The sequence below is a fragment of the Manis javanica genome, chromosome 3 (assembly GCF_040802235.1).
Source record: "Manis javanica isolate MJ-LG chromosome 3, MJ_LKY, whole genome shotgun sequence".
Lineage (NCBI taxonomy): Eukaryota > Metazoa > Chordata > Mammalia > Pholidota > Manidae > Manis > Manis javanica.
Window position 1 is genome coordinate 154,705,482 of NC_133158.1, and position 24,059 is coordinate 154,729,540.

Here is a 24,059-nt window from a genome sequence, read left to right on the forward strand (position 1 = left end):
CTGTATTTTCAAAACTTAGACAACAGAGTAGGAACCCAATAAATACTGTTGAAAAAAAATGAGAGAAACTGAGGTACAGAATAGTTCATCACTTGTCCCACACCAAACAACCAGGCAGTGGCAGACCAGGAATCAGTGGTGTGAATGGCTAAGAGAGCTTTTCCATGGGACTGTGGCTCTCAGAGAGGCATAATAGAATTGAGGGCATCAGCCTGGTAAGAAGAGGCTTAAAAGTTTATTAATTCACTTATTTATCCATTCAACTCTTCAGCGAATATTTACGGAGGACCTACTATGCACCAGGCATTGTTCCAGGCCCTGGGGAAACAATGGTGGACAAGACAGAAAGGTTTCTACCCTCAGAGGGGAGGGGAGGGAGACAGATGATATAAAAGGAAACAAGCAAACCACAGAATAATTTCTGGGGTGCTACTAGAACAGGGTGACATGTGGCCAGTAACTGGGGGAGGGGGTAGAACATCGTTAGACAGGGATCTGTGAGCAGACTCCTTCAGCATGAAGTGCTGGAAGAAGATAAGACTCAAAACAAGGCAGACAGGGAGGCAAAGGTGCGGGAGGGTCAAGGTGGGGGCTGGAGAATGGAATGAAACCTGGATGGAAGGTGGAGATGGCAGCTGGGCACAGGAAATGGAGAGTACACAGCCAGGAGAAAGGCCAGAGTCATCGGCTGGGCAAAGTCTGGCTGGGAGCACAGCCAAGTGGTTAAAGAACTGTCCAGAAAAGCATATTTGCTCTTAAGCCAGGAGCCCAAATCAGAAAAGACACTGCTTTAGGTTCTAGCTGAGGGTAGCCACAGAGTGCTGTACAGATGACAGCAGCAGTGGAGAGGGGCTCCATGTTACAAGAGAATTGTGTCAGCTCAAACCTGAAAGTACCTTACACTGAATTCCACTGTGTGCCCCACATTCTCACATGCACTGTGTCTGGCTGGAGCTCTGGAGCCTATAGGGTGAGGTGGCCTCAGAGAGCAGACAAGATAAATGATCTCATCTGGGTTGCAGACCAGGTCAGTGGTCCCCAAACCTGAGCACACAAAAGGCTCATTTGGAGTGTTTGTAAAAAATGCAGAAGACTGGGCTCCACCCCCACAAAAATCCCTTTTCATTATGTGGCAGATGGGACCAGGAATCTGCATTTGTGATACAGGTGGTCTCCAGACAGGCCACACCTTGAGAAAGGTGGAAGCAGATCCACTAAGGAGCTTCAGGGAGTCTGTGAACCCCAAGAAATGAAATGAAAAATGTGTGTGTTTGCATATATGCACATTTCCTGGGCAGAGAGTCATTATAAGACTCTCAAAAACTCCAGAACCACTGATCTAGTCCTGTACCTTGTCTTAGAGAGTAGGAAACAGTCCCAGGAATGTGAGGGACTCACCTGATCCACAAAAGTGAGAGACAGCAGAGCTGGGGGGTTGCTTCAGATTTTCTTTTCCAATTTCTTCCTTTCCACTCTCTTTGCCCTGCCCTGCTGACTAGGAGTAGTGGAGAGTGGAAGAAGGGGATTAAGCACTTGGGGGCAAGTCCTCAAAGGATGTCTCTTCCCTATTTTAGCCACAGGCTGGGTAGATAGCACCCTGGAGAGGCGGGATGATGCTACCTCCACAAAATACCTTGTCACTCACTTCACTCCCACCACGCCCTGCCCCATCCCAGCCCCAGTAAGACTGGAAGCCAGGACAGAGGGCACGTGCACCCAGGTGTTGGACGTAATGGTAGTGATGCAGTGATTGTCCTTGAGACCAGCCTCTATACCTGAGCAGGTGGGTGGCTCTAGGCTTCCCTGCCACCACTCAGGTTTCCATCCATCTACTTCCTCAGGCCAGCCTGGATCATGGCCTCAACCCTATTAGAATGTTCTTTGCAGTCTGGATTCCCCATCACTGAACCCAGCGGGCCTCATCAAATTTGGTATGAGTCCTGCCCTCCAGTTTTGGCCCAGATCCTTCAGACTCTGGCCTCAGCCTGAGATTCCGGATTTACCAGCCCTGCACACCTTCCTCTGAACTAACAACTCCCTATCTTGGCCTTCTGCTTCTTTTCTGCAATTGCTATTCTGTCCTGGTGACAAAGCCCCTCCAGTCCTGGCCCCACCCGTCCACCCTGCCCTCTCCCCACCCAGCTGGCTGGTGCAACCTGTGATTCAAAGGCTAAACTTATTCAGAGCCTGACCCCTCCTTGCCAGATAACCTGAGAAAGTTCGCCTAGCACACTCTGCCTTCGCGTGGGAGCTTGCAGCCTTACAGCTCAGGACCTGGCTGGGTTCAGCCCTGTGCCCTGATCAGGGACCACAACTCTCCCTGTCATTTCAGCTTCTCTCAGTCTTGTTTTCCCACTCTGCTTGATGAGCCCCTTTCTCTTCTGTCCCTTTCTTTCCTTTTTTTTTCTTCCCCCCCTGCTTTGGGCCTCCATTGGCCCTTTCCAGCATCACTTTGCCTGACAGCCATACTCAGGAATAAAAAGATGCCTGAGCCCTTTGTGTTGACTAACGCCACCTTTGTTTTGGAGGCAGATGCCCAAGAAGGCTGTCCAGTAGGCTCGGTCCTGTGAAGCATGCCGTTGGCAGAGGAAAGGAGGCTGCTCTGTAATTTTCCCAGTGGCCTCTTCAGATTTGTTGGTGATGGGTCAGACTCCTTGCTTTTAACAAAGAAAAGAGCTCAGAGCTCAGACCCGCCCTGGGTCTCAAATTAAAGCAGTGCAGAGGTAGGCCTGAACCCAGCGCTGTCCCTGTGGGGCAGGATTTCAGCCTGCTGTCTTTCAAAGCCTCAGCTGGGACAGTTGGCCCTTACTGGAAGGTTCTGTTCGACTTTCCTGGCAATTCTTTATTCCTGTGAAGAAGTTGCACAGTGAATTCCTTGTTAAGGAATAATCATTTTATTCTCTCTTGCTTATGACTGGCCGTTTTCAGGTCCTGCCCCTGGTTTCACTTGTCCCCAGGACTTCATTTGAGGGGCGGGACATTCCTCCTACCTCCGCCCACCTCAGCCAGAGCCTGCAATCAGGACCAATGAAAGCAGAGCACCTCATCCACTCCGGGACTAAGAACACAGAGTATTTAAGAAAGAGGTTTCAGGAATGGGCTGGGAATTGCTTTTGCTTTCTCTGCCGACCAGCACACTCTCATCTGATCTGGGTCAGCACTGAGCTGCCGAGGGAAGGGGAAAAACCTCCCAGACTTCCTGACACCACCATGTGCTATGGCAAATGCGCTCGATGCATCGGACATTGGCTGGTGTGGCTCGCCGTTCTCTGCATTGTAGCTAATATTTTGCTTTACTTTCCCAATGGGGAAACTAGGTATGCTTCTGAAAACCATCTCAGCCGCTTCGTCTGGTTCTTTTCTGGAATTGTAGGAGGAGGCTTGCTGGTAAGTTGTTTGGAATTATTACAAGCCTAAAAAATTGTGAACATGATGTTTTCATGGGAAGTTTGCCATTACCATATTGCCAAATCCAGTTATTTATGTTCACTCTTTTAAAAGCAGATTATACAAAACTGAGATAGGTCTAGTTGTATTCGTTTTATTAGATGGCCTACAAAACCCGCTTTCAACTAAGAGTGAATTACCTTTTTGCTAAACTCTCTTACTTCACAGCTAGAAAACAGATACTAGCTTTTAAATCAGATTTGAGAGACTATAGAGTTTCTCCTACTGACGTGGGCAGTCATTTAACATTTGCCCTGGAGTGCTGAGAGGATTCGGCTGGTTCTTTGTCTAAATCAACAGTTTTGGACCCAAATTCTCTGCTGTACTTTCTCAGGCATCTGTGACAGAAAAAAGAAAAAGAAAAAGAAAAAAAATAATGAATTGCAAGTGCATTGCTATTTAGAAAGAACTAAGAATCCTCTCCTTTATGTAAGCTGGGTGTGGTGTCTAGGAAAAAATCCTACAGTTAACAAATCAGTGTCTGAAGCTAATAGTGGAATGTGTTGTTTTTTCCAAGGTTTGTTTTTAATTGAAGTGAAAGGAATTTGCCCTGCCAACCTAGGAGCTGAAAGTATTAGCTTCAACCACAGCATGGAAAGAATGTGACACACTTGAGTTTGCTACATAAAATGGTGGGATTGAGAACTTTTAAGAGAAATTTTATGGAATTGCTAGTATCACACAGAATATTTTTCTTAGTCAAGAAAAGGATTTTAAAACATTTAAACTTACTGCACTCATTATGGTATGGCAAAATTGCTTTGAATGTACAATAACTGTCACATTAACATAATCATTTGTCCTTAATATAACACTGCACTTGTTTAAGCTTCTTTTGATGTTGAACTCAAAGTATTTCATGCTTACTTTATTTAAAGATCTTAATTGTGGAGCTACAACCATACAATCATATTTTCAAAGAGTCAGATTACATTTACTACAGAGTGCTTTCATCTCTATCATTTACAAAAAAATGTTGCAGTCATTCTATTAAAGATTTGTTGGTATTTTCTATTTTCACAAGGAAAACAAAATCAGATTTAAAGCTAGGGTTTGTGAGCTCTGAAACAGTTTGCATCTGGGACTATGTTATGAACACATTTTATTGGTTATTATCTTAACACTCCCATACTTCACACTCACCATAAAGAATGCCTTGACACATTACATGAAAACAAGCAGTACTACACATAGAGGTTTTTCTCCTCGTGGTTTTACATTCTTGGAGATATTTGGTCAGCCTAACCCAAAGCCATTCAGTAGTGTTAGAAAAAAATACATTTTGCCAAAAGATGCTTGGTCTGACCCTTAGGGCCCTGGGGGAAGGCAATGACTTTAATCTGCTTGTTGTCTAACCAGATATTCCTGCCAGCGTTTGTCTTCATCGGGCTGGAACAGGAAGACTGCTGTGGCTGCTGCGGGCATGAAAACTGTGGCAAGAGATGCGCGGTAGGTTGTCGTCCACTCCGGTGGGGAAAGTGGCTCCTAAGGGGCCGTGCGGCACGCCGCGCTCACTTCAGGTGCTCCTCCTTTCCCTAGATGCTGTCTTCTGTGCTGGCTGCTCTCATCGGGATTGCAGGGTCTGGCTACTGCGTCATTGTGGCAGCCCTGGGCTTAGCGGAGGGACCACGGTGTCTCGATCACTCTGGCCGGTGGAACTACACCTTTGCCAGCACCGAGGGGCAGTAAGTACTTGTTCCGTACCAGGCTGCACATTCTTATCCATCACATGTGCTTAGTGGCAAACTGATCGAACTAAATAGTCATCAGCAGTGCAGTCATCCATTCACTCAGCCAGGATTATCAAGTGACTCAGGCACGGTTAGGCAATGATGGTCAGATGGATGCCCAGGCTTTCTAATGGGTTTGCTGATTCGGTTCTCATGATGGCCTGATGGGGCAACTTCCATGGTAGCTCCCATTTTCCTGAGAAGGAAATGGAGACACAGAGAAAAGCAGTGACTCATCCAAAGTCCCATTGCTGGAACATGGCAGCCAGAATTTGAACCCAGTTAGCCTGGCTGTAGAGTCTGTGCTCACACAGTGCATACACTCTACCAGAACAATTGGCTGATTTTACTGTTATGTAAGAGAATATTATGGAATCTTTATATAATATGGATGGAAACTGTATAGTTGACCAAAGCTCAGGGAAACTCCTACTACCCTCATATATGCATCCTCACATATAGCATAACAACGTACGACATGCCCTTTATTGAACATGACCAGGCTACATAAGACAGGTCTTAATACAACTTTAACATTAGGATATTTAAGAGGCTCTGTTGTTTTTTGTTGATACTTATTTCTTATCCATTATTGAGAAAATAAGAGAAATAGCTAATAGAAACTAATGTACATGATGATAAATGAATGACATCCTTCTTTGCATTTTGGAGGGGTTAGTTACTGATACGGAACTAGGGCTGGACATCTGGTTTCTGCCTTCATGGAGTTCAGACTTGTGCAAAAGACACATAAGCCCCTGGTCAAGGTTAGGGGCCCTTCTCCTGGCCCTCTCATGCTTGGTTTACCTGATCAGCACACTTGCTGCATTAAGTTTGTCTAGTGTCTCTTCCCTTTGAGGCTTTGCTTCTCTAGGGCAAAGACCACGTGTGTTCACTGCCATATTCCCAGCCCCGGCTCAATGTCTAACTCGTATTGAGGGCTCAGAAGTCTTCATTAAGTTTTATGTTTGTCACCACAACAAAATCTGGGTTTAATTCCTAATTTCGTGGAATGGCTCTGACTGAAAGAATGTGGCATAGGCCATTGAATTAATTCACTTCTTTTTTTGTGTGGCATTTTTCACTCAAAATGCCACACAAAAAATAGCTTATGAGACATCCCATTAGGTGTGGTCATGTGTTAGGAGTTTGTCTTTTTATCCACAGGTACCTCCTTGATAGATCCACGTGGTCCCAGTGCATTGAACCCAAGCATGTTGTGGAGTGGAATGTCTCTCTGTTTTCTATTCTCTTGGGACTTGGTGGAATTGAATTCATTTTGTGTCTCATTCAAGTAATAAATGGAGTGCTGGGAGGCATATGTGGCTATTGCTGCTCTCGCCAACAGGTAAGGACCTGGGTGAAAATGTTGAAACCCAGTCCTGGGTATTCAGTTGCCATAATGCACAATTGTGTTATCACCACAAAGAAAAAAAAGGCCAAATCAAACACTGCTCACCCTACCAGTACTTATTCCTGCACCATCTTTGCAGCAAAGCATTCACAGCATTCAGTTTTGCTCTCAATCATGAGCTTCCTTGAGTGTCACAGTCACTGAGTTATCTTGTTTTTTCGTGATTGGCTTTGTGTGTACAGGAAAATGCCACTCATAGACAGAGGGTCCCTGCAGGAGCTAGCCCACGGCCCCTTTCATGACCCCTGCCCTGGCTGCAGAGACACAAAAGAAAGCTCCTGTCTTTGCCTGATCTCCTGTTCCCAGGGAGTATACACAAATAATAAGCAACTTTCATTGCTCCAGGCCCTGGACTAAACCCTTCCTTCAGATGAGACTATGACTCAGAGATGAAGCAATATATCTAAGATCACCTAGTCAGAGAGTAACAGGCTTCACCCCCTGGGTCATTTTATGCCACCGCTCTTGCTCTTAACTTGTTCACAACACTTGCTGTCCTGTTGGGCTTTCTCAATTCCTTCCTAATAAGGAGCCTTGAAAATGCATAAACAGCTAGGCACTGAGAGTCACTAGTAGTTGAAGAGCAACTCATGAAAGCCTTTCACTGTGAAAGAAAACCAGGAAGCACTTGTTTCCTGGGGATATGATTTCAGAGAAAAATATGCATTTGTTAGTAGTGAGGAAAGTTCTTATTTCTTTGTCTTTCTAAAAAACGTATTATTGAATTGATGGAAGTCCAGTTTTGGTCCAGTTTTGGTGGGTTTGTTTTATGTCTTATTCTATAAAACAGGATTAGGTAAACAGAAATTCACTGAACTTGTATTTTTCTAACCATTTACTCCTGTGGTTCCTGCTCTCTTAACTTGCTTTTAAAATAAGACAAAACCTAATGGAAACTAAAATCCCACTGCTACCATGAAAAACTCTGCTTTAAATAAATGGAAACTTTGTATACTTTTTGAGGGAAGTTAAAATTAAAATCTAGTTTTCCTTATCAGGCAAGTACAGCAAGATTAATAATTCCCTTGGTCGCTTGCCAGATTTCCAAGAAAACAACAGAGTGGGAAACTTTCAATATGGAGTTGTTGCCAGGCAATATGGTTGGGGAGAGGCAGAGAAAAATCCTCTCGGGATTGCTCTAATGCAACCTATCTTTAGCCTTGAATTTTGTAGGAGACAGAGTTTAAATTAGGTGAGGCCCCACTAGGCTTCAGTGCTTGTGCGTGTTGGGAACAGGCAGAATAAGTCAATCACCGAAATTGCTGTAGTCATTTGGCAGTGACGCTCTCCTCTATGGGGAGGAGCAAATAGTCCCACTGGGTTTCCCATATGAGTTGCAGTAGAGATGGCTTCTTCCTAGAAATGACAGTGCAGATTGGTTACCTTTGTTTATAAAATAAAAGACACTTTCAAAGGGCAAGGTTTTTGACATAGATGAGTTGAGTCTGTAACTCAGAAGCATCTCATTGAAAAAGATACCCACATTTAGCCTCCGCGGTGTGAAATTTCCACAGCATTCTCTTAAAGCCCTAAGATTAAAAATCTACCTCAAACATATTCAAAGCCAACCAAGTATTGGTGAGTTAGTTTCTATGGCCCCTTCCTGCAGCTTTTACTCAGAGAGGACAACAGGTCTAGTTTGTTTAGGAAACATGTCATGAGCATTGCCTAAGCTTTCAGTGTTGTTGGCCCAAACTCTGCTCAAGTTGAGATGAGTCTGCTTTGTTTGCTTAAAACAGGAATTAAAGGACTGAAATGTCATCACTGTTTTTGAGCCTTTTGGACCTAATGAATATTTCATTTTCTTCACAGCGATATGACTGCTAAGAGATCCACCCCAAGACCGAACCACAGTCTTCCTTTATTTCATTGTAATTTATATATTTTACTTGTATTAATTTGTAAAACTTTGTACTAGTGTATCATAGTCCACATATTCTACTTTTATAAGTGTGCATAAAGACTGGCATCTTCATGTGATGTCAGTGTTGGAACTTAGCAAAAAAACTGAGTGACGGGTCCTCAGCATATCTGAGATAAACTCTGGCCTAAAGTAATGTTTTTGAGAAACATTACAAGGGTAAATATCACATTCCAACTACTATTGTATATATATATGTGCATGCATTTATTAAATGAAAGATTTCTAGTTGCTTTTTTTTAAGACCATGAAGGAGAAAATCCAACAACATGAAAAGATGTGTTTTTTTCACTGTTTATATGGTGTTTCCCATTCATATGCCTGCAAATCACTAAGAGGCCTTTTTGAATTATTTGTGTTCTGTGAGAGACAGGGACTTGGTGGGAGAAGGAGACTGACAGAATGCATATACCCAGCCAAATGAATGCATCAAAACATGCAGTGTGGCTAGATGCTGGGAGTTCTACCAGATCCTGAATTTTCCTAACACGTGGAAGGTTTTTTTGTCCTTCAAAGACAAGCACTAAGGATCATGTATTTAAAAAGAGAAGGGATGGTTCATGGACAAGAAGAAAGGTGGGAAACGGAATAAAGCAGTTGATCAGCATCATGGGAAAATGGGGAGGGGAAGAAGGAGCCAAAGGACCCTGAGGAAATACCCCCAAAACTTGCTTGTTTACATACAACAAAATAAAGGATTCAATACTATTTTTTTCTTTGTTTGGTTTCATTGTCTTTTGTTTAAAGTTGCTCCTTTTTTCTCCCCATTTTATTTTCCAGCTTGCAGGTTGTGCCATGCCCATGGCCGGGGCTTTGTGTCTTCTGGTTTCTTTATCCCACTTTCTCTAGCTCATCCTGTCCCTCCTTTTCTACCTTCACCCACTATTTACGCACTGTAGCTGCTCTGCCACCCCTTGGGGCCAGCACCCAGGTAGCTAACTTTCTGCTGGGCGCTCCAGGCCTCAGGCTCCTGGAGAAGGCACAGACATTTTCTCTCTTGACATTTTATATCTGTGGTACAGAGTTAAGCCCTTTCAAGCTACAGGGCTCCTCATCTATTGGGAAGTGTCTTCCAAAATTTTCTGCTTTGGGTGCTTATTGGCCTGGGCAACAGACAAATGAGTTAATAAAACTTCACTGGCTGTTAGACAGCAACATAAAATAGTTGCTAAAGTAAATCAATATATGGGAATATTTCATCAACATACTTTTGAAAATTATACTGTAGTTGTCCTCATAGCAACTCCATTGCACCATCTGTAGATGGGAAGATCGATTATGTGTGATCTAGCAGCAGTCTGGTGAGTGGGCCTAAGGATTACTGTACTTTTGAAATTTGATTCTGATTGAAATGATATCTTGAGGTATATGCAACAGTTTTAATGTGATATGAAAATAATATGTGATTTTGTGTTGTTGAGCAAAGCATGATCTGTTTTGCTGATACTATTATAATTTGTTGCATGCAGGAAGGAAATCTTAAATTTGTTTTAGAGGTTAATAAAAATAGTGACATTTTTCCCATTCAAGTTTAACACCCCCTCCCAGATATCTATATGGCCCTTGGGAGATCTTGGACAAGTTAAGAACCCCTGTAATAGAGGATCCAAAAAAGTGACATCATGATCAGCTATAAGCACATTTTCTCCCTAAATGTGTCCTCAGAGGAAATGTCGATAATAATTATTAACAATGATAGTAATAACAGCAACTATTTATTACTTTTCTTAAATGTGTCAGTTACTGTACTTAGTTTCTATACCTAGTATTTCACTGAAATCTCTTAGTAGCCCTAGTAGATGGTGCTTGTCTCCATTCTACGGAGTCAAAGCTCCGAGAGGTTAAGAAATCCACCCAAGGCCATATCCTCAGCATGTGAAACAAGTATGATTCAAATCCAGGTCAGTCTAACACGAAGGCATGTGCTGTTCCAGCTGCTCTCCTCGGCCCCCACCTCCTCTGCTGCCCTTGTCCAGGTGCTGGAGTCTTGCCTCCTCTTTTTCACCCACCTACTGGGGGCTTTGGAAGGCCCCTAGGACCCTGAGTCATCCCAGTTCCAGAGCCCAAGCCTGAGTAACTCAAAGTTTCCCCTAGTTGGTAAATTCTTTAGGAGTAGATACAGCCATTGTCCAGAGGAAATGGCTTACACAAGTTACCGTCTATTTTAGTTGATTGTATTTATAGCTCATACTCTGGGTCTATATTATCCTAAACCCCTCAATTTGGCCAGAAATTCCCTTAGGGATTATACCAGAACAGCTCATTATCACCTGGCAACCTAAAAACATTAAAAATTACTGTAGAATCTGTATCACTTGAATAGGCCACATGGCCTCAGTGTTAGATAAGGTGAATGCCTCTGAGTAGCAATTTACCATAGTTACCAAACCCACAAATAATTATCCAAATAAAGGAAGTCTCTTGAATTGATATCTAAGGAACTGATGCAATGCTACCTGCACTACAGTTTGTTTCTTGTGTGTGTGTCAGGTCTCTTTAAATACATGGCCCCTGAGGCTTACCCATGGTGGGAACAGGTGTGGGATTCAGCGCAGCTTTTCAGAAAAGCCACAATCTATCAAGTCTGCACATCCTTTGTAAACCACTATTTTACTTTTAGAAACTTATTTTAAGAGTATCATCAAGGATGTTCAGTTGGATAATTTTGGGAGTATTGTTTATACAAAGAAAAATGACAAAAACCTAAATGTCCAACAAGGAACTGGGCTGATAAAATGTTGTTGACACAATAAAATCACATATTTATAAGTAATGTATAACATATGTATATATATATACACTAAAAAGTAATATTGATAAGATTCTGGGTGATTTTGTCTTGATTCATTTTGCTTGCCTATAATTACTGAAGTTTCTACAATAAATTCATACTACTTTTGGAAAGAAAACAAAAATGGGCAAAGAAAGATTCAATCCTAAAATCAATCAGGGAGTGGTCCACAGTCTTTAATGGAAACTCCCCAAATATATGAGAAAACCATTGTTCTTGTGGGTGAACAAAGGAGTCATTCTAAGTAAACACTGGAGAATAATTTCCCTGCATTTAGGCGGAGAGATGGACCAGGTGAGGCTGGCAATAACCACAGGCTAAAATAAGGGGTGGCCACAATTCCCATTCTGCGTTTGGGAAACGTAAATACACGGTATCTACTTAGTCTAGCTACTAAATAAGATTTCCATAAATATCAACTACATACCTGCTTTTCCATTTTAAAAATGAAAGTAATGAAACTTTTACTTTATGCATTGGACTTTTGTCAGGGCTTTTTGTAGTAGAGCCTGAATTTCCTAACTTTTCTTTTCTGAGGGTTAACAATAGCATGGGTTTATAGAATTTGGCTCAGCCTAGTTTATGGAAATGATCCAATGCATCTTAACAAGCAGAGAAATTGAGTCACCCACCTCAGGCTAGTACAAATTGTTCCTCCTCTTTTAACGTGAAATATTTTTGTGTGTGTACGTTATGATCAGTTTAGATATTTACTTTAATTACTGTAGTTAAAAAAAAGCCTGCTCAGCCTTTCTGGAGCTCGATTTCATGTTAATTCCTGGAATCGACCAATCAGTCAAGTCTTTCTCTCTCTCTCACACACACATGCACACTCACACAAACACACACACACAGACCACATATACACATATTTTCCCATTGTACAGCAATTAAAAAGAACAAACTCCTGCTGCTTGAGACAACACGGGAACCTCTCACAAACACTGAGACAGAAATCATCTACCCTGTCTCTTCCCCCAATATTGATGACACAATCCTGGACATAATCTTAACTAACGTAGCTAAATCAAGAGAAAGGGGTGGTGAGTCCCTTTATGCAACATTTCCCACACTAGGTTTTTATTGCAGCATGATCGTTCTCCAAGAGGAGCTGTTTCAAGATGTCTATGTTCACAAGTTGCATCCTGCAAGTGGAAGACTCTGTGTCAAGCATTCCACTTGCTAATTCTCACCACACCCTACTCTGTTCCATGTGTATAAATACCACTGATTTGGGTGCAGGGCTCAGGGCCAATTGCAATGGCCGCTAGGATCTCAGAGGTAGACACTGCCTAGAAAGGTTGAAAAGCTAAACCAAGGTATCCAGGTTGGGATCCCAGTACCTAACTCTGTGTTGGTTAAGACCACCCCCTCACTAAAGCTCTGGTGATTATCTCTGACACCTATTAAATGTTTAGCCTTTTAACATTTTTTAATCATTTTTTAATCATTTCACATTCAGAAAAATGCACACAAAAATGTATAACCCAATGGATTTTTCATGTGTTTATATCCATGTAACCACCATTTACATCAAGATATAGGACATTTCTAGCACCCAGAAAGCTCTTTCATGTCCTCTCCCAGGCAATGTGCACCCCACCACCACTGTAAACACCCTGGGGAACCACGGTTCTGATTTCTGTCACCATAGATTAGTTGAGCCTGTTCTTGAGCTTTATATAATTGATTCATAATGCATGTTCTCTTTTGTGTCTGTTTTTTCTCACTACATATTATGTTGCTGAATTCTGGCTGCCAAAACATCATCAGAACCATCTGTTCACAAGACAAAGCTGTGTATTGCTCACCGCCATCAGGGACAACACCACCTTGAAAGAGCTTTGGTTGTGCGTCGGAGGGGGAAGGAAAAAGCTAAATTTGACATTTTGATTCTGGTGTAAGATGAGGTATTGATGTGAAGGCTGGAATAGGAGTGGCAAGGATTATGGTATGGTTTAGGATTGGTGGGATCAGCACGACAGTGATTTTGAGGTGAGAGATTCAAAGACTCTTGAGATGTAAACTGTTGATGTTTTCTATTGAAGAGATGATGGGTCTTTCAGGAAGTTCCTATAATGAACAATAAAGTTATTTGGCTGAGCAAAAGTATCTTGCAATAGTAAAACTATGCTAAGACTATGGAATAATAAAATCCTGATATCACTGACAATAAGCTATGGAGCAGATAATGGTTTCAGTTCTGTATCCAAGCTGGGAATGAGGAATAGGTGGTTTGAGTCCACAGTAATTTTGAGATTCACCCATGCTGTCTTTTCCTTTGCTGTGCAGTATTCCATGGTTTGAATATCCTACAGTTTATTTACCCATTACCTATTTATTAATGGGTATTTGGGTTATTTTCAGTTTTTGCCTCTTAGGAAACATGTTGCTATGATCATTCTTAGACATGTTTTTTGCTGCATGTAAGAGCTCATGGGTATTGGTTTTCTGTTTTTTTTCTTGTTAAGGAATCAAACTGCCAATGGAGAGTCTTTTGTTGTGTGTTAATTAGCATCTCATGGGGCTCAAAGTTTCCCCCGGCCCAGCACTCCCAAGGTTTGGGCTCATCTTCTCTGTCTGAGGGACTGCCAGTCACTCACAGTTCAGTATTTCTGGATTCCCATTGTGTGCACTGAACTGCACAAGATGCTGAGGTCACAGCTGTGAACAAGGTTTTCTACGCTCCATGAGGCAGAGTCCTTGACTATGTTGCTCACTATGGTATCCTCAGCTCTAGAACACTGCCCAGCAGGCAGTAGGTGCTCAATGATCAGGGATCAGCAAACTATGACCCATTGGCCAATTGAGTCTTTTGCCTGTTTCAGTAAATAAAGTTTTATGGGAACACAGGCACGTCCATTTGTTTACATACTGCTGATGGTGCTTTCCTGCTATGACGGCAGAACTGGGTAGTTCTGATTGTGAACATAGTCCCACAGGCCTGAAATATTTACTATCTTGCTCTTTTCAGAAAGAGTTTCCTGACCTCTACCAGACCATTTGCCTGGCTAAAAATTAGCTTCTATTACAGTGGGCATTTTTGTTATTTTTAAGCTTATTATGGAAAATTTCAAATGTATTTTTTTTTAAAAAAGCAGAGAGAAGAAAATGAGTCTGACAGATCTACCACCATTCCTATATCCCAGAAATGGATATTAGGGAATGCATTCATTTCCTAGGGCTGTCATCACAAAGCACTCTAAACTGGATAGGTTGGAACAGCAGAAGTTTATTGTCTCACAGTTCTGGAGGCCTGAAGTCTGATATCAAGTTGTCAGCCGGGCCACTGAAGGAACCAGAGAAGGATCTATTCCAGACCTTTCTCCTAGCTTCTGAAAGCTTCAGGCATTCCTTGGCTGATTAAAGACCACCTTCTCCCTGTGTCTCTTTACATCACCTTTCCTCTGTCTATGTCTGTTTCTGTGTCCAAATTTTGCTTTTTCATAATGACACAGGTCATATTGCATTAGGGCCTGCCCTAATGGCCCCGTTTTAATTTGATTACTTCTATAAAGACCGTATTTTCAAATAAGGTCACATCGTGAGATATTGCATATTAAGACTTCAGCTTATCTTTTTTGAGAGGACACAATTCAACCCATAGCAGAGGAAGAGATAGCAGTCCCTGTCTGAGACTCCACTAGCATCATCTAAGCCAAACAGATGTCCTATGAGATGCCCTTGAAAAAGTCTGGGAAATAGTGCACACAATATAAATCTCCCAAAAATTCACCACACACATTAACATTCTATAAGCTCTGAGAAACCTTGTAAAAATCCATTTAACTCAAAATTTCCCAAATTATTTAATTATCAGACTTCAGGGTTGCAGGTTTTGAAAGAAACTGAACAGCAGATGAGAAGAAAGGCACAGAACTAAAAACATGGAAAACTCATTAAATGCCAATAGAGGACAGAGGTCAGAGGAGTCCTTCAGTGACAACTGGGAGCTTTGAGTAAAAGAAAGTTCTCAATATAATTAGCTGCTGCCTGTTTAGTGGACAGGAATTCTGATGTGCTTTGTCCATATCTTCTGCTCTCAAATAGGTGTGTGCAGGGGTACCACCCTTGTGGATCTTGTTCCAGTTCTCTGGGAAAACATGTTATATGCCCTTTAAGGACTCTAGTTTCCTAGGTTTTGGGGGATGTCCTGATTTCTAATGTCACAACTTTGGAGTTAAAATTGTAGCTGTAATGGTCTTAGAGTGGGAGAACTCTCTGAGTGAGACAACAGAATTTCAGAGATATAAATAACCCAGTTATAAAAGCATTTTATCCTTTATACTTTAGATTCAAACCAGTCCTCCCACCAAACCCATTTCCGAGTCCCACTGTTTATCATGGGGAGTGCTTGTATGTGAGCATGTGCAGTAGTATGTGTAACCTACAAAGCTCTGCAAAGGTTGAGAGGCAACTTCCCTCTGCATTTGCACACACATCACACATCCTCTTTTGTATAGCTGTAGAGGTGTGGGTGACAAGGATGTGGGGTGGATACAGAGCAGGCAAAGCTTGAAGATGCAAACAGACAGAACTGAAATAACATGTTAGTACCTAGTTTCTGCAAAGGCAATCTGGGTGACTCAGTCTTCAGCGTCTTTGACTAGAGGTGAGTCAGGTAACCTGTGAGCAACTGGGTGTTTCTTTGGCCCAGGCAAGCGTCACACTAGAGGCAATGATGAGTCTGATCTTGTATAATGAGAGAAGAATTCATGTCCAGATCGTCAGGGCTCCCTGTGCAGCTGAGGACGTTAGGGTTTGATGGTTTGTAGAGATGTGCCAGATGGGAGAAGAGGGCTCAAGTACAGAGAGAAAGAATGAGGGGGGCTGCAAAGGCTCCTTTGATTCCTCGCTGAGCACCACACTTTTCATGGCTCCACACCTTACACTCTCTCATTAGCTCTGCTTCTGAAAGCAAAGCAAACTAAAAGGTTTCCAGACACCAGAGGCAGGTGGTTCTCTCCATTTGCCTTTTTGAAGATTCCTTCTTTTTTCTTTGGAAGTCATTCTCATTTTAATGCAATAGGGAATTAAATGATTACTGAACTCTTGTCACATTTGAGTGATAAGCACATTTGAGTAACTAAAGAACCACAGAAAGTTGAATAGCTGAAGAATCATAAGCTGTTTCACCTAGGAGCTCTAGATTTGGGTTATGGCTGTTGAACTCGGACAAGTCAGTTTTTCTCTCTGAGCCTCAATTTTTTAATCTGTAAAGTAGAGGGGATAATATTATCTCTAACTGCTTACTGTCATTGGAATTGATAAATCCTATATGAATTGGTAGATCCTATATGAAAATACATTGTAAACTATAAAGTTTTATATAAAATATATTATTATTTTGCCATGAATAAAAAGATTAGTAGTTCCACTATATTATCACTCTCATTAATTCTTATATCATTTTCTTCTTTCTCACATAAATCATGGACCCTGGGATTCACTAGCCACTCAACATGTAAAGAACTTCTCACATACTTTTTTCTTGCTTTTAACACTGAGAACAGGGATTCTTAGCTCTTGCTGCATGTTAAAATCACCTGGTAACTACAGAGCAGTATCTTTCATGAAAACAGATGCAAAATCTTCAACAATATATTAGCAAATTGAATCCAACAAAGGAATTATACATTACAACCAAGTGGAATTTATGCCGCATATGCAAGGTTATTCAACGTTTAAAAATCAATTCAATTTAATCCATCACATCAACAGACTAAAAAAAAAAAATCCCCTGATTATACCAATAGGTGGACCAATGCCCATTCATGAAAAAAACTCTCATCAAACTAGGACTACAGGGAACTTCCTCAAGTTGATACAGAATATCTATAAAAGATCTACAACTAGTGTCATACTTAATGATGATTAACTAGAAGCTTTCCTGCTAAGATCAAGAACAAGGCAATTATGTCCCCTCTTCCCACTCCTTTTCAATGCCATACTGGAAGTCCTAGATAATGCAAAAAGATAAGAAAAGTATATAAAATGTATACACGTCAGAAAGAAAGCAATAAAATGTCTTTGTTCACAGATAACATGATTGTTTCCATAGAAGATCCAAAAGGATCGACAAAAAACTCTGAGGACTAATATGATTACAATAAAGTTGCAGGATGCAAAGTTAATATACAAAAGTCAATTTCTTTCTTATATACTGGCTATGAGCAAATGAAATTTGAAATTAAAAACACAATACCATTTACATCACCACCTAAAAAATTAAATACTTAGCTATAAATGCAACAAAATATGTATAAAATCTATATGGGGAACACTATAAAATGCTGATGAGAGGAATCAAGGAAAAACTAAATAAATCTATATTCATGGATAGAAAGACTCAATACATCAAGATGTTAGTTCTTTCCAACTTGATTGATAAATTCAATCCAATCCCTCAAAATCACATCAAGGTAACTTGTGAATATTAACAAACTGATTGCAAAGTTTATATGGAGAACAAAACAGCTAGAACAGCCCACACAATATTGAAGAGGAAGAACAAAGTTGTAGTACTGATGCTATTTAACTTCAAGACTTACTGTAAAGCTATAGTAATTAAGACAGTGTGGTGTTGGCAAAAGAACAGATGAATAGATAAATAGAGCAGAACAGAGAGCTCAGAAATGACCCTCATAAATATAGTCAACTGATTTCTGATGAAAGAGCAAAGACAATACAAATGAAGCAATGACAGTCTTTTCAACAAATGGCACTGGCATGAGTGGATATCCACAAGCAAAAGGAAAAAAAAATGGATCCAGACATAGATCTTACACACTCCACTAAATTTAACTCAAAATGCATCATAGACCTAACTCATACAGAAGCATAAAACTCCTAGAGATAATGTAGGGGACAATCTACATTATCTTGGGTAATGACTTTTTAGCTGCAACACCAAAGGCATAATCTATGAATTAAATAGTTTAAAAGTTGGACTTTACTAAATAAAAAACTTCTGCTCTACGAAAGACACTGTCAAGAGAATGAGAAGACAAGTCACAGAGTGAGAGAAAATATTTACAAAAGACACATCTGATAAAGGATCGTTATCCAAAATATATAAAGAACTCTTAAATCTCAACAATAAGAAAACAATATGATTTAAAAACGGGCAAAAGACCTGACTAGACATCCCAACAAAGAAGATACACAAATGACAAATAAACATATGAAAGATGCTCAACATCAGATGTCATTAGAGAATTGTGATAGCACTCTAAATCTATTAAAATAGCCGAAATCCAAAACTCTAACAACACCAGATACTTGTGAGGGTGTGGAGCAACAGGAACTCTCATTCATTGCTGGTGGGAATGCAACTTTGGAAGACAGATTTGGCAATTTCTTAGTGAACAGAGCATATTCTTACCATACAACCCAGCAATTTCAGTCCTGGCATTTACCTAAATGAGTTGAAAATAGATAGCCTCATAAAAACCTAACATAAATGTTTATGGTAGCTTTATTCATAATTGTCAAAACTCGGAAGCAACTAAGATGTCCTTCAGTAGAATGAATAAATAAACTATGGTACATCCAAATGGTGGAATATAATTCCGTGTTAAAAATAAACGAGCTATCAAGCTATGAAAAGACATGGAGGAGCCTTAAATGCATATCATTAAGTGAAAGAAGCCAGTCCAAAAGGCTATATACTCTACGATTCCAACTATATGACATGTCAGAAAAGGGAAAACTAAGTGAAAAAAATCAGTAGCTGCTGGGGTTGGGAAGGAGGGAAATAAATATGGAGAGGACAGAGGATTTTTAAGATAGTGAAACTACTTTGTATGATACTATAATCATGGATACATACTTCTATACAGTTATCGAAACCTTTAGACTGTACACACCAAGAGTGAACCTTAATGTAAAATATGAACTTTGGATGCTTATCAAGTATAAATTTAGATTCACCAGTTGTAAAAAATGTACCACTCTGGTGGGGATATTGATAATGGAGGAAACTAACATGCATGGGGACAGAGGGTGTATGAGTTGTTTTCAATTTTTCTTGTAAACCTCCAACTTCTCTAAAAATGAAGTCTGCAAAAAAAAACCCAAAACACCTGATAGCTTTGGAAATTCTCAATGTCTATGCCACACCCCCACTCAATTAAGTCAAGACATATGAAGATGCAAACTAGACATCAGTAAATTTTTATATAGCCCGTGTAATCCCAATGTACAGTCAAGGCTGAGAAGCATGGCCCTGGAAGGTGATACCTTACAGCAGTGGAACTCAGACTTTGATACCATTAGAATCACCTGCACTTAAAATATATATAGATGACCAGGCCTCACTCCCTGAATTTCTGATTCAATTGTTCTAGGATAAGACCTGGATACTAAAATTTTTTAAAAGCTTTTCAGGCAATTTTAATATGCAACCAGAGTTGAGAATCACTCATCTCTAGCAGGAGGAGCAAATTCCTGGAACATATGCTCCAAATTCTCCACGCCTGTATCCATAGTAGAAATCACCAATCATTCCCAGACCTGAGTCCAGACATGGCTTTAGGATCCTTCTCTACTTAGCCGCTTAGACAGGCACCCACAATTGATAGAATCCCTTTTGGCATCTCTGCTCTATAGATTTATTTCATCTCCAAACGGAGATGGCTTTTTTGGACCGACATGTCTCCCCCTATTGTTGCCCCCATCTCCATGTCCGGGGGAGTCTGACATTTTCATAGGAGAACTTTCCAAGGCTGTGACTCTGTGACAGCTGTTCAGGCTTTGGGACGATGCTCTACCTTCAGATTGTGCCTATAGTCTTCAAAGCTCAAATACTTCCTGCAAACATTAACTCATTTGTTTGAAAATGTCTGGTGTTATGAGAACAAATGAGATAATGTTTATGAAACACTCTGTCTTCCCAAGATGAAAGAAAATAGGCATATTTAGAGGCCACTGAAACCTTTCACAGGAGTTGGCTGCCTTTTTTGCTCTGCTGTGCGTATCGTTTAAGGCCAGGAGACAGGCTGCACCACCGTTCTTTAGAGAAGGCACAGAGATGTGGGAGGGATAGCAGCATGGACAGCCTGGGAGAGTCCAGCCTTCGTCACTTCCTAGTTTTGTTATCTTAGGCGAGGTTCTTAATGACTCTCAGCTTTTGTTCCCTCATATGTCCAGCAGGAATGATGGCTGAGATCAAGTATGTGAGAATGCTGGGGTGGAGTAGACACTCAATGTCAACTATTCTGAGAAGCTGGAGGCTGCCTTGGGCTGATTTTAAAGGGCTGCATATGCATTATATTTGTACTTCAGTACCTGGAAACATAGAAGACACGGCTGATTAAGAATCCAGAAAGAAGCCTTCCTTTGACTAACATGATAATTAAGAGAACTTCTGTTTTTAAAGAATTTCCCATTTTAATCTATAATTAAAAATAAGATCCAAGGCTAGAAGTCTTCAAAATAGCCAAAGGCATTGTTGTTAATTTTGAGTATTTACTGTAGTCGGTATGTGGCTTATTAATATGCCAAACAAATCAAATCCTAGCATTAACTTACTATAGTTGCTGAAAATGACCTCAAAATTATTGTTTAGGTCTAACTTATCCACTATGATAGCCACTAGCCATTAAGTGGCTACTGAGCAGTTGAAGAGTGACTAGTCTGATTGAAATGTGCTATAAACATTGAACATGCACTTGAGGTAGAGCAGGGACATGGGACAAGCATCATGATTCATTTTTCCTGCCTATGATGAAAAATGCCGATACAAACAATGTAGGAAGAGCAGAAGGGACTCCATCTTCAGGCTAAGATTCCATTTTAAAACACCAGGGAGTTAAGACATAAGATTCCCGGCATACTTTATGGTAAGTAGCCAACAACTGTCCCTATCTTAAGGCAGGGCAAGCAGTCCTAAAGGATATGTTCCCGCTGCTTGAGGGTGACAATGATGTTGGAGAAGGATGGGATCAAGAATATCCTTGTGTTTCCTTTTTAGTTTTTATTTTAATTGTATTCGTTTTTTATTTTAATTTATTTCTATTTTATTTATATCTTTTAATCTAGAGGATATTCTGCAGTGAAAGGTGACATAATGTCTCTCACCGGAGACAGACATCGCAAGACCACATGTCAAACCTACATGTCCTCCTCCCCTGGTGCTTTGCCCATTTCTTGATATCCTTAAAAGGCAGAATCCTAAGCCTTTAAGCTCTCCTCCTCTCTGAGGTTGCCCACTTTCCCATTTCTTCCAGTGTGTACTTTGCCTTAAATAAAGACTTATCACTGCTCAACTTACTGCATTGTGTCTCTGCGCTTTCCCAGAGGTACACGTCTTTGTTACTCCACTATTTCATTTCATTTTCTAGACATAAGCACAGGTCTTCACTCTCACTGTCCTACTTCAGACAAGTAGGGAAGGGCTAGTGAGATCTCTGATTTGGGCTTGCAAGTTCCCATTGCCTGGGTGACCCGGATGGGACTGCAGCTTACAGTCATGCTCTTTAGTAGTCTGCCCCCAAAACTCCTTTCTTTGTCTTTGGGAAGTTCTCAGAACATAGTCTTACTCCCTCCAATGCTCTGTGGCTTCCCCAAATCCTGAGCTGGTAGGGGCATAGTTTCCACGCCGTGTAGATTCATACAGACACTGGACACCAAGTGACTCTGGCTTCAGAAGTTGGTGAGGGATGTGCAGTATGACAGGCAGGAGTTCCACAAACTTTCCCTTCCTCCCTCTGTTCCTTGTTGCTCTCTGCTGCCTGCAAGGCTGCTGCCATTCACTACTACTCTCGCTTTAACGAATTCCTTCCTTATCCACACTCATCGACCTGTTTGAGAATTCTTTCTCCGTCAGAGTCAAGAACCCTCCCCTGACCAGGCTGAGGTTTCACCTAGTGCGCAGGGAGAGACCTCCCCAGATGCAGCGCCTGGCTATGCACTGGATTTTGGAGTCTTATTATGAAACAAAGAATATAAAACAGATTATTAACATGTCATTCTTACTGATTCAATGTTGAAATGACTCAAATTTGGTACATTGAGTCAAGTTAAATACAATATTAAAATTAATTTCACCTTTTCCTTTCTACATTTTTAATTTTAGTACTAGAAAATTTAAAACTCCATATGTGGCTCACATTATATTTCTATTGGCTTACATTGCTTTAGATAATTAAATAAATATAAAAAATTAAATGATGTATGTCATACAAAATTACTTAGAATTTGGATAACAAATCAAATGGTTATATGAATATTTTGGAAGCCGTGACACTGATAGCCCATCTAAGTGAAAATAAGAATTTATATTTGTTACAGATCACATAGTTAAAGAAGACCTGCGAAGAAGGTAAAGCAATTTGAAATGCTTAGGTGTTTTGAAATCAATTTTTAGTTGAAGCATTTTGAAAAAGATTATTCAAGAAAACATTAAACATGTAAAAAGTCTCTAGGAAAAAGTGGCAGGGGAGTTCAGATGCACAGTCACACAAGCCACAGACCAAGAAAGCGTTACATACACAACACAGCTCTGTAAGTGTGCCTGGGAAAATTCTTTCTTTAGCACTGAATGTAAGTAGGTGCTCTGCGAAGTCACATGAGAGATGCAAAGATGAAAAATACATAGTCTGTATGCTCTGAAGTTTTAGATTCTTCTTTCAAACATGCATACGCTCTGAAGTTTTAGATTCTTCTTTCAAACATGCAATTTTAACCAAGACCTTGACAGAGAGACCAGAGCATACGTATGTTAAACACGTATTTCTACCCAAAATATCAGTCATTTTAACACTTGTTAGACATGATACTCTTGTGCCCTTATAAAACATAAAATAATTTTTATTTTATGTTTTATAATGTCTATAAAATGGACATTCTTGACTCCACCTTCAGTTTATAGCCCAGATGGAGTAGAATGAACCAGATTTACCCTGTCACTTGAGACAACTAGAATAGCGGATAAAATGTGAAACAACAGTTTTCAAGGCACAGTACAGCAGTAAAAGACAATGACGCTTGAGAGATGTGAAACCAAGTAGGTAAGCCTCATGACTAACCCAGCTAAGTCCTTGAGAGAGCTCCCCATCCTTAACGTTGGGCAGTGAAAAACAAGGGATCTGGTCAACTACCTGGATTAAGAAGGTGGAGTTCAGAGTCTCGAAGTGTGGCCCTGGCCCAGCATCATCAACATCACTTGGGAACTGAATCAAAACGCAAATTCTCAGTCCTCGCTCCAGACCTGCTGAATTAGCCCACATGGGAGTGGAGCCTCGTGAGCCATCTGTGTATCAATGAACCTTCCAAGTGACTCTGATGCTCTCAACGCTCTGACTTGTGAGAACCACTGACCATTGTAAAGTGCTTTCCTTTCACCATCCGGGCGTGGGACGTGTGTTCGCACCAGTGGGTGGCTACGGGTGGCTGGTACGGGCCAAATTCACCAAGATCACATGGAATTCTCAAAGGTAGCTCCCTGAGGAAACCCGACCATCCACCTTGACTCACCTCTCTCTCCCATCCAGACTCTCTGCCTTCCAGCCTGGTGATATTTCCAGAAATGGAGATGCCAGGTAGGGTTGCAGAGAAAGCACTGGAGTCAGACCTCAGTCCCAGGTTTGCCCCTGACTTGATCAAGTTCACTTCCTTCTCAATAAGCATGACATTAGACCAGATAATATTTAAGCTGAATATGGTAAAAACATGGACAGGGCTGGGGTGGGAAGAACTGGAAGGATGAAACAATGTGAGGGGTTTGGATACATTTACTATCACAAAAATGTGACA

At 40.9% G+C, this 24,059-nt stretch overlaps 1 protein-coding gene across 2 annotated transcripts; it reads left to right on the plus strand.

The window, feature by feature from the left end:
- Positions 1–3,082: 3,082 nt before the first annotated feature.
- Positions 3,083–9,220, plus strand: TM4SF1 (transmembrane 4 L six family member 1). 2 transcript variants are annotated; one of them, XM_017644887.3, is made up of 5 exons: positions 3,083–3,387; positions 4,807–4,896; positions 4,987–5,132; positions 6,345–6,545; positions 8,404–9,220. In XM_017644887.3, exons 1-5 carry the CDS (start codon positions 3,211–3,213, stop codon positions 8,507–8,509), a joined length of 720 nt encoding a protein of 239 aa, XP_017500376.1. In that variant the 5' UTR covers positions 3,083–3,210; the 3' UTR covers positions 8,510–9,220. The 2 variants fall into 2 exon arrangements, with proteins under 2 accessions (XP_017500376.1, XP_017500375.1); XM_017644886.3 differs by having other exon boundaries at positions 3,088–3,387; positions 6,345–6,525.
- The last annotated feature ends 14,839 nt before the right edge of the window (positions 9,221–24,059 follow it).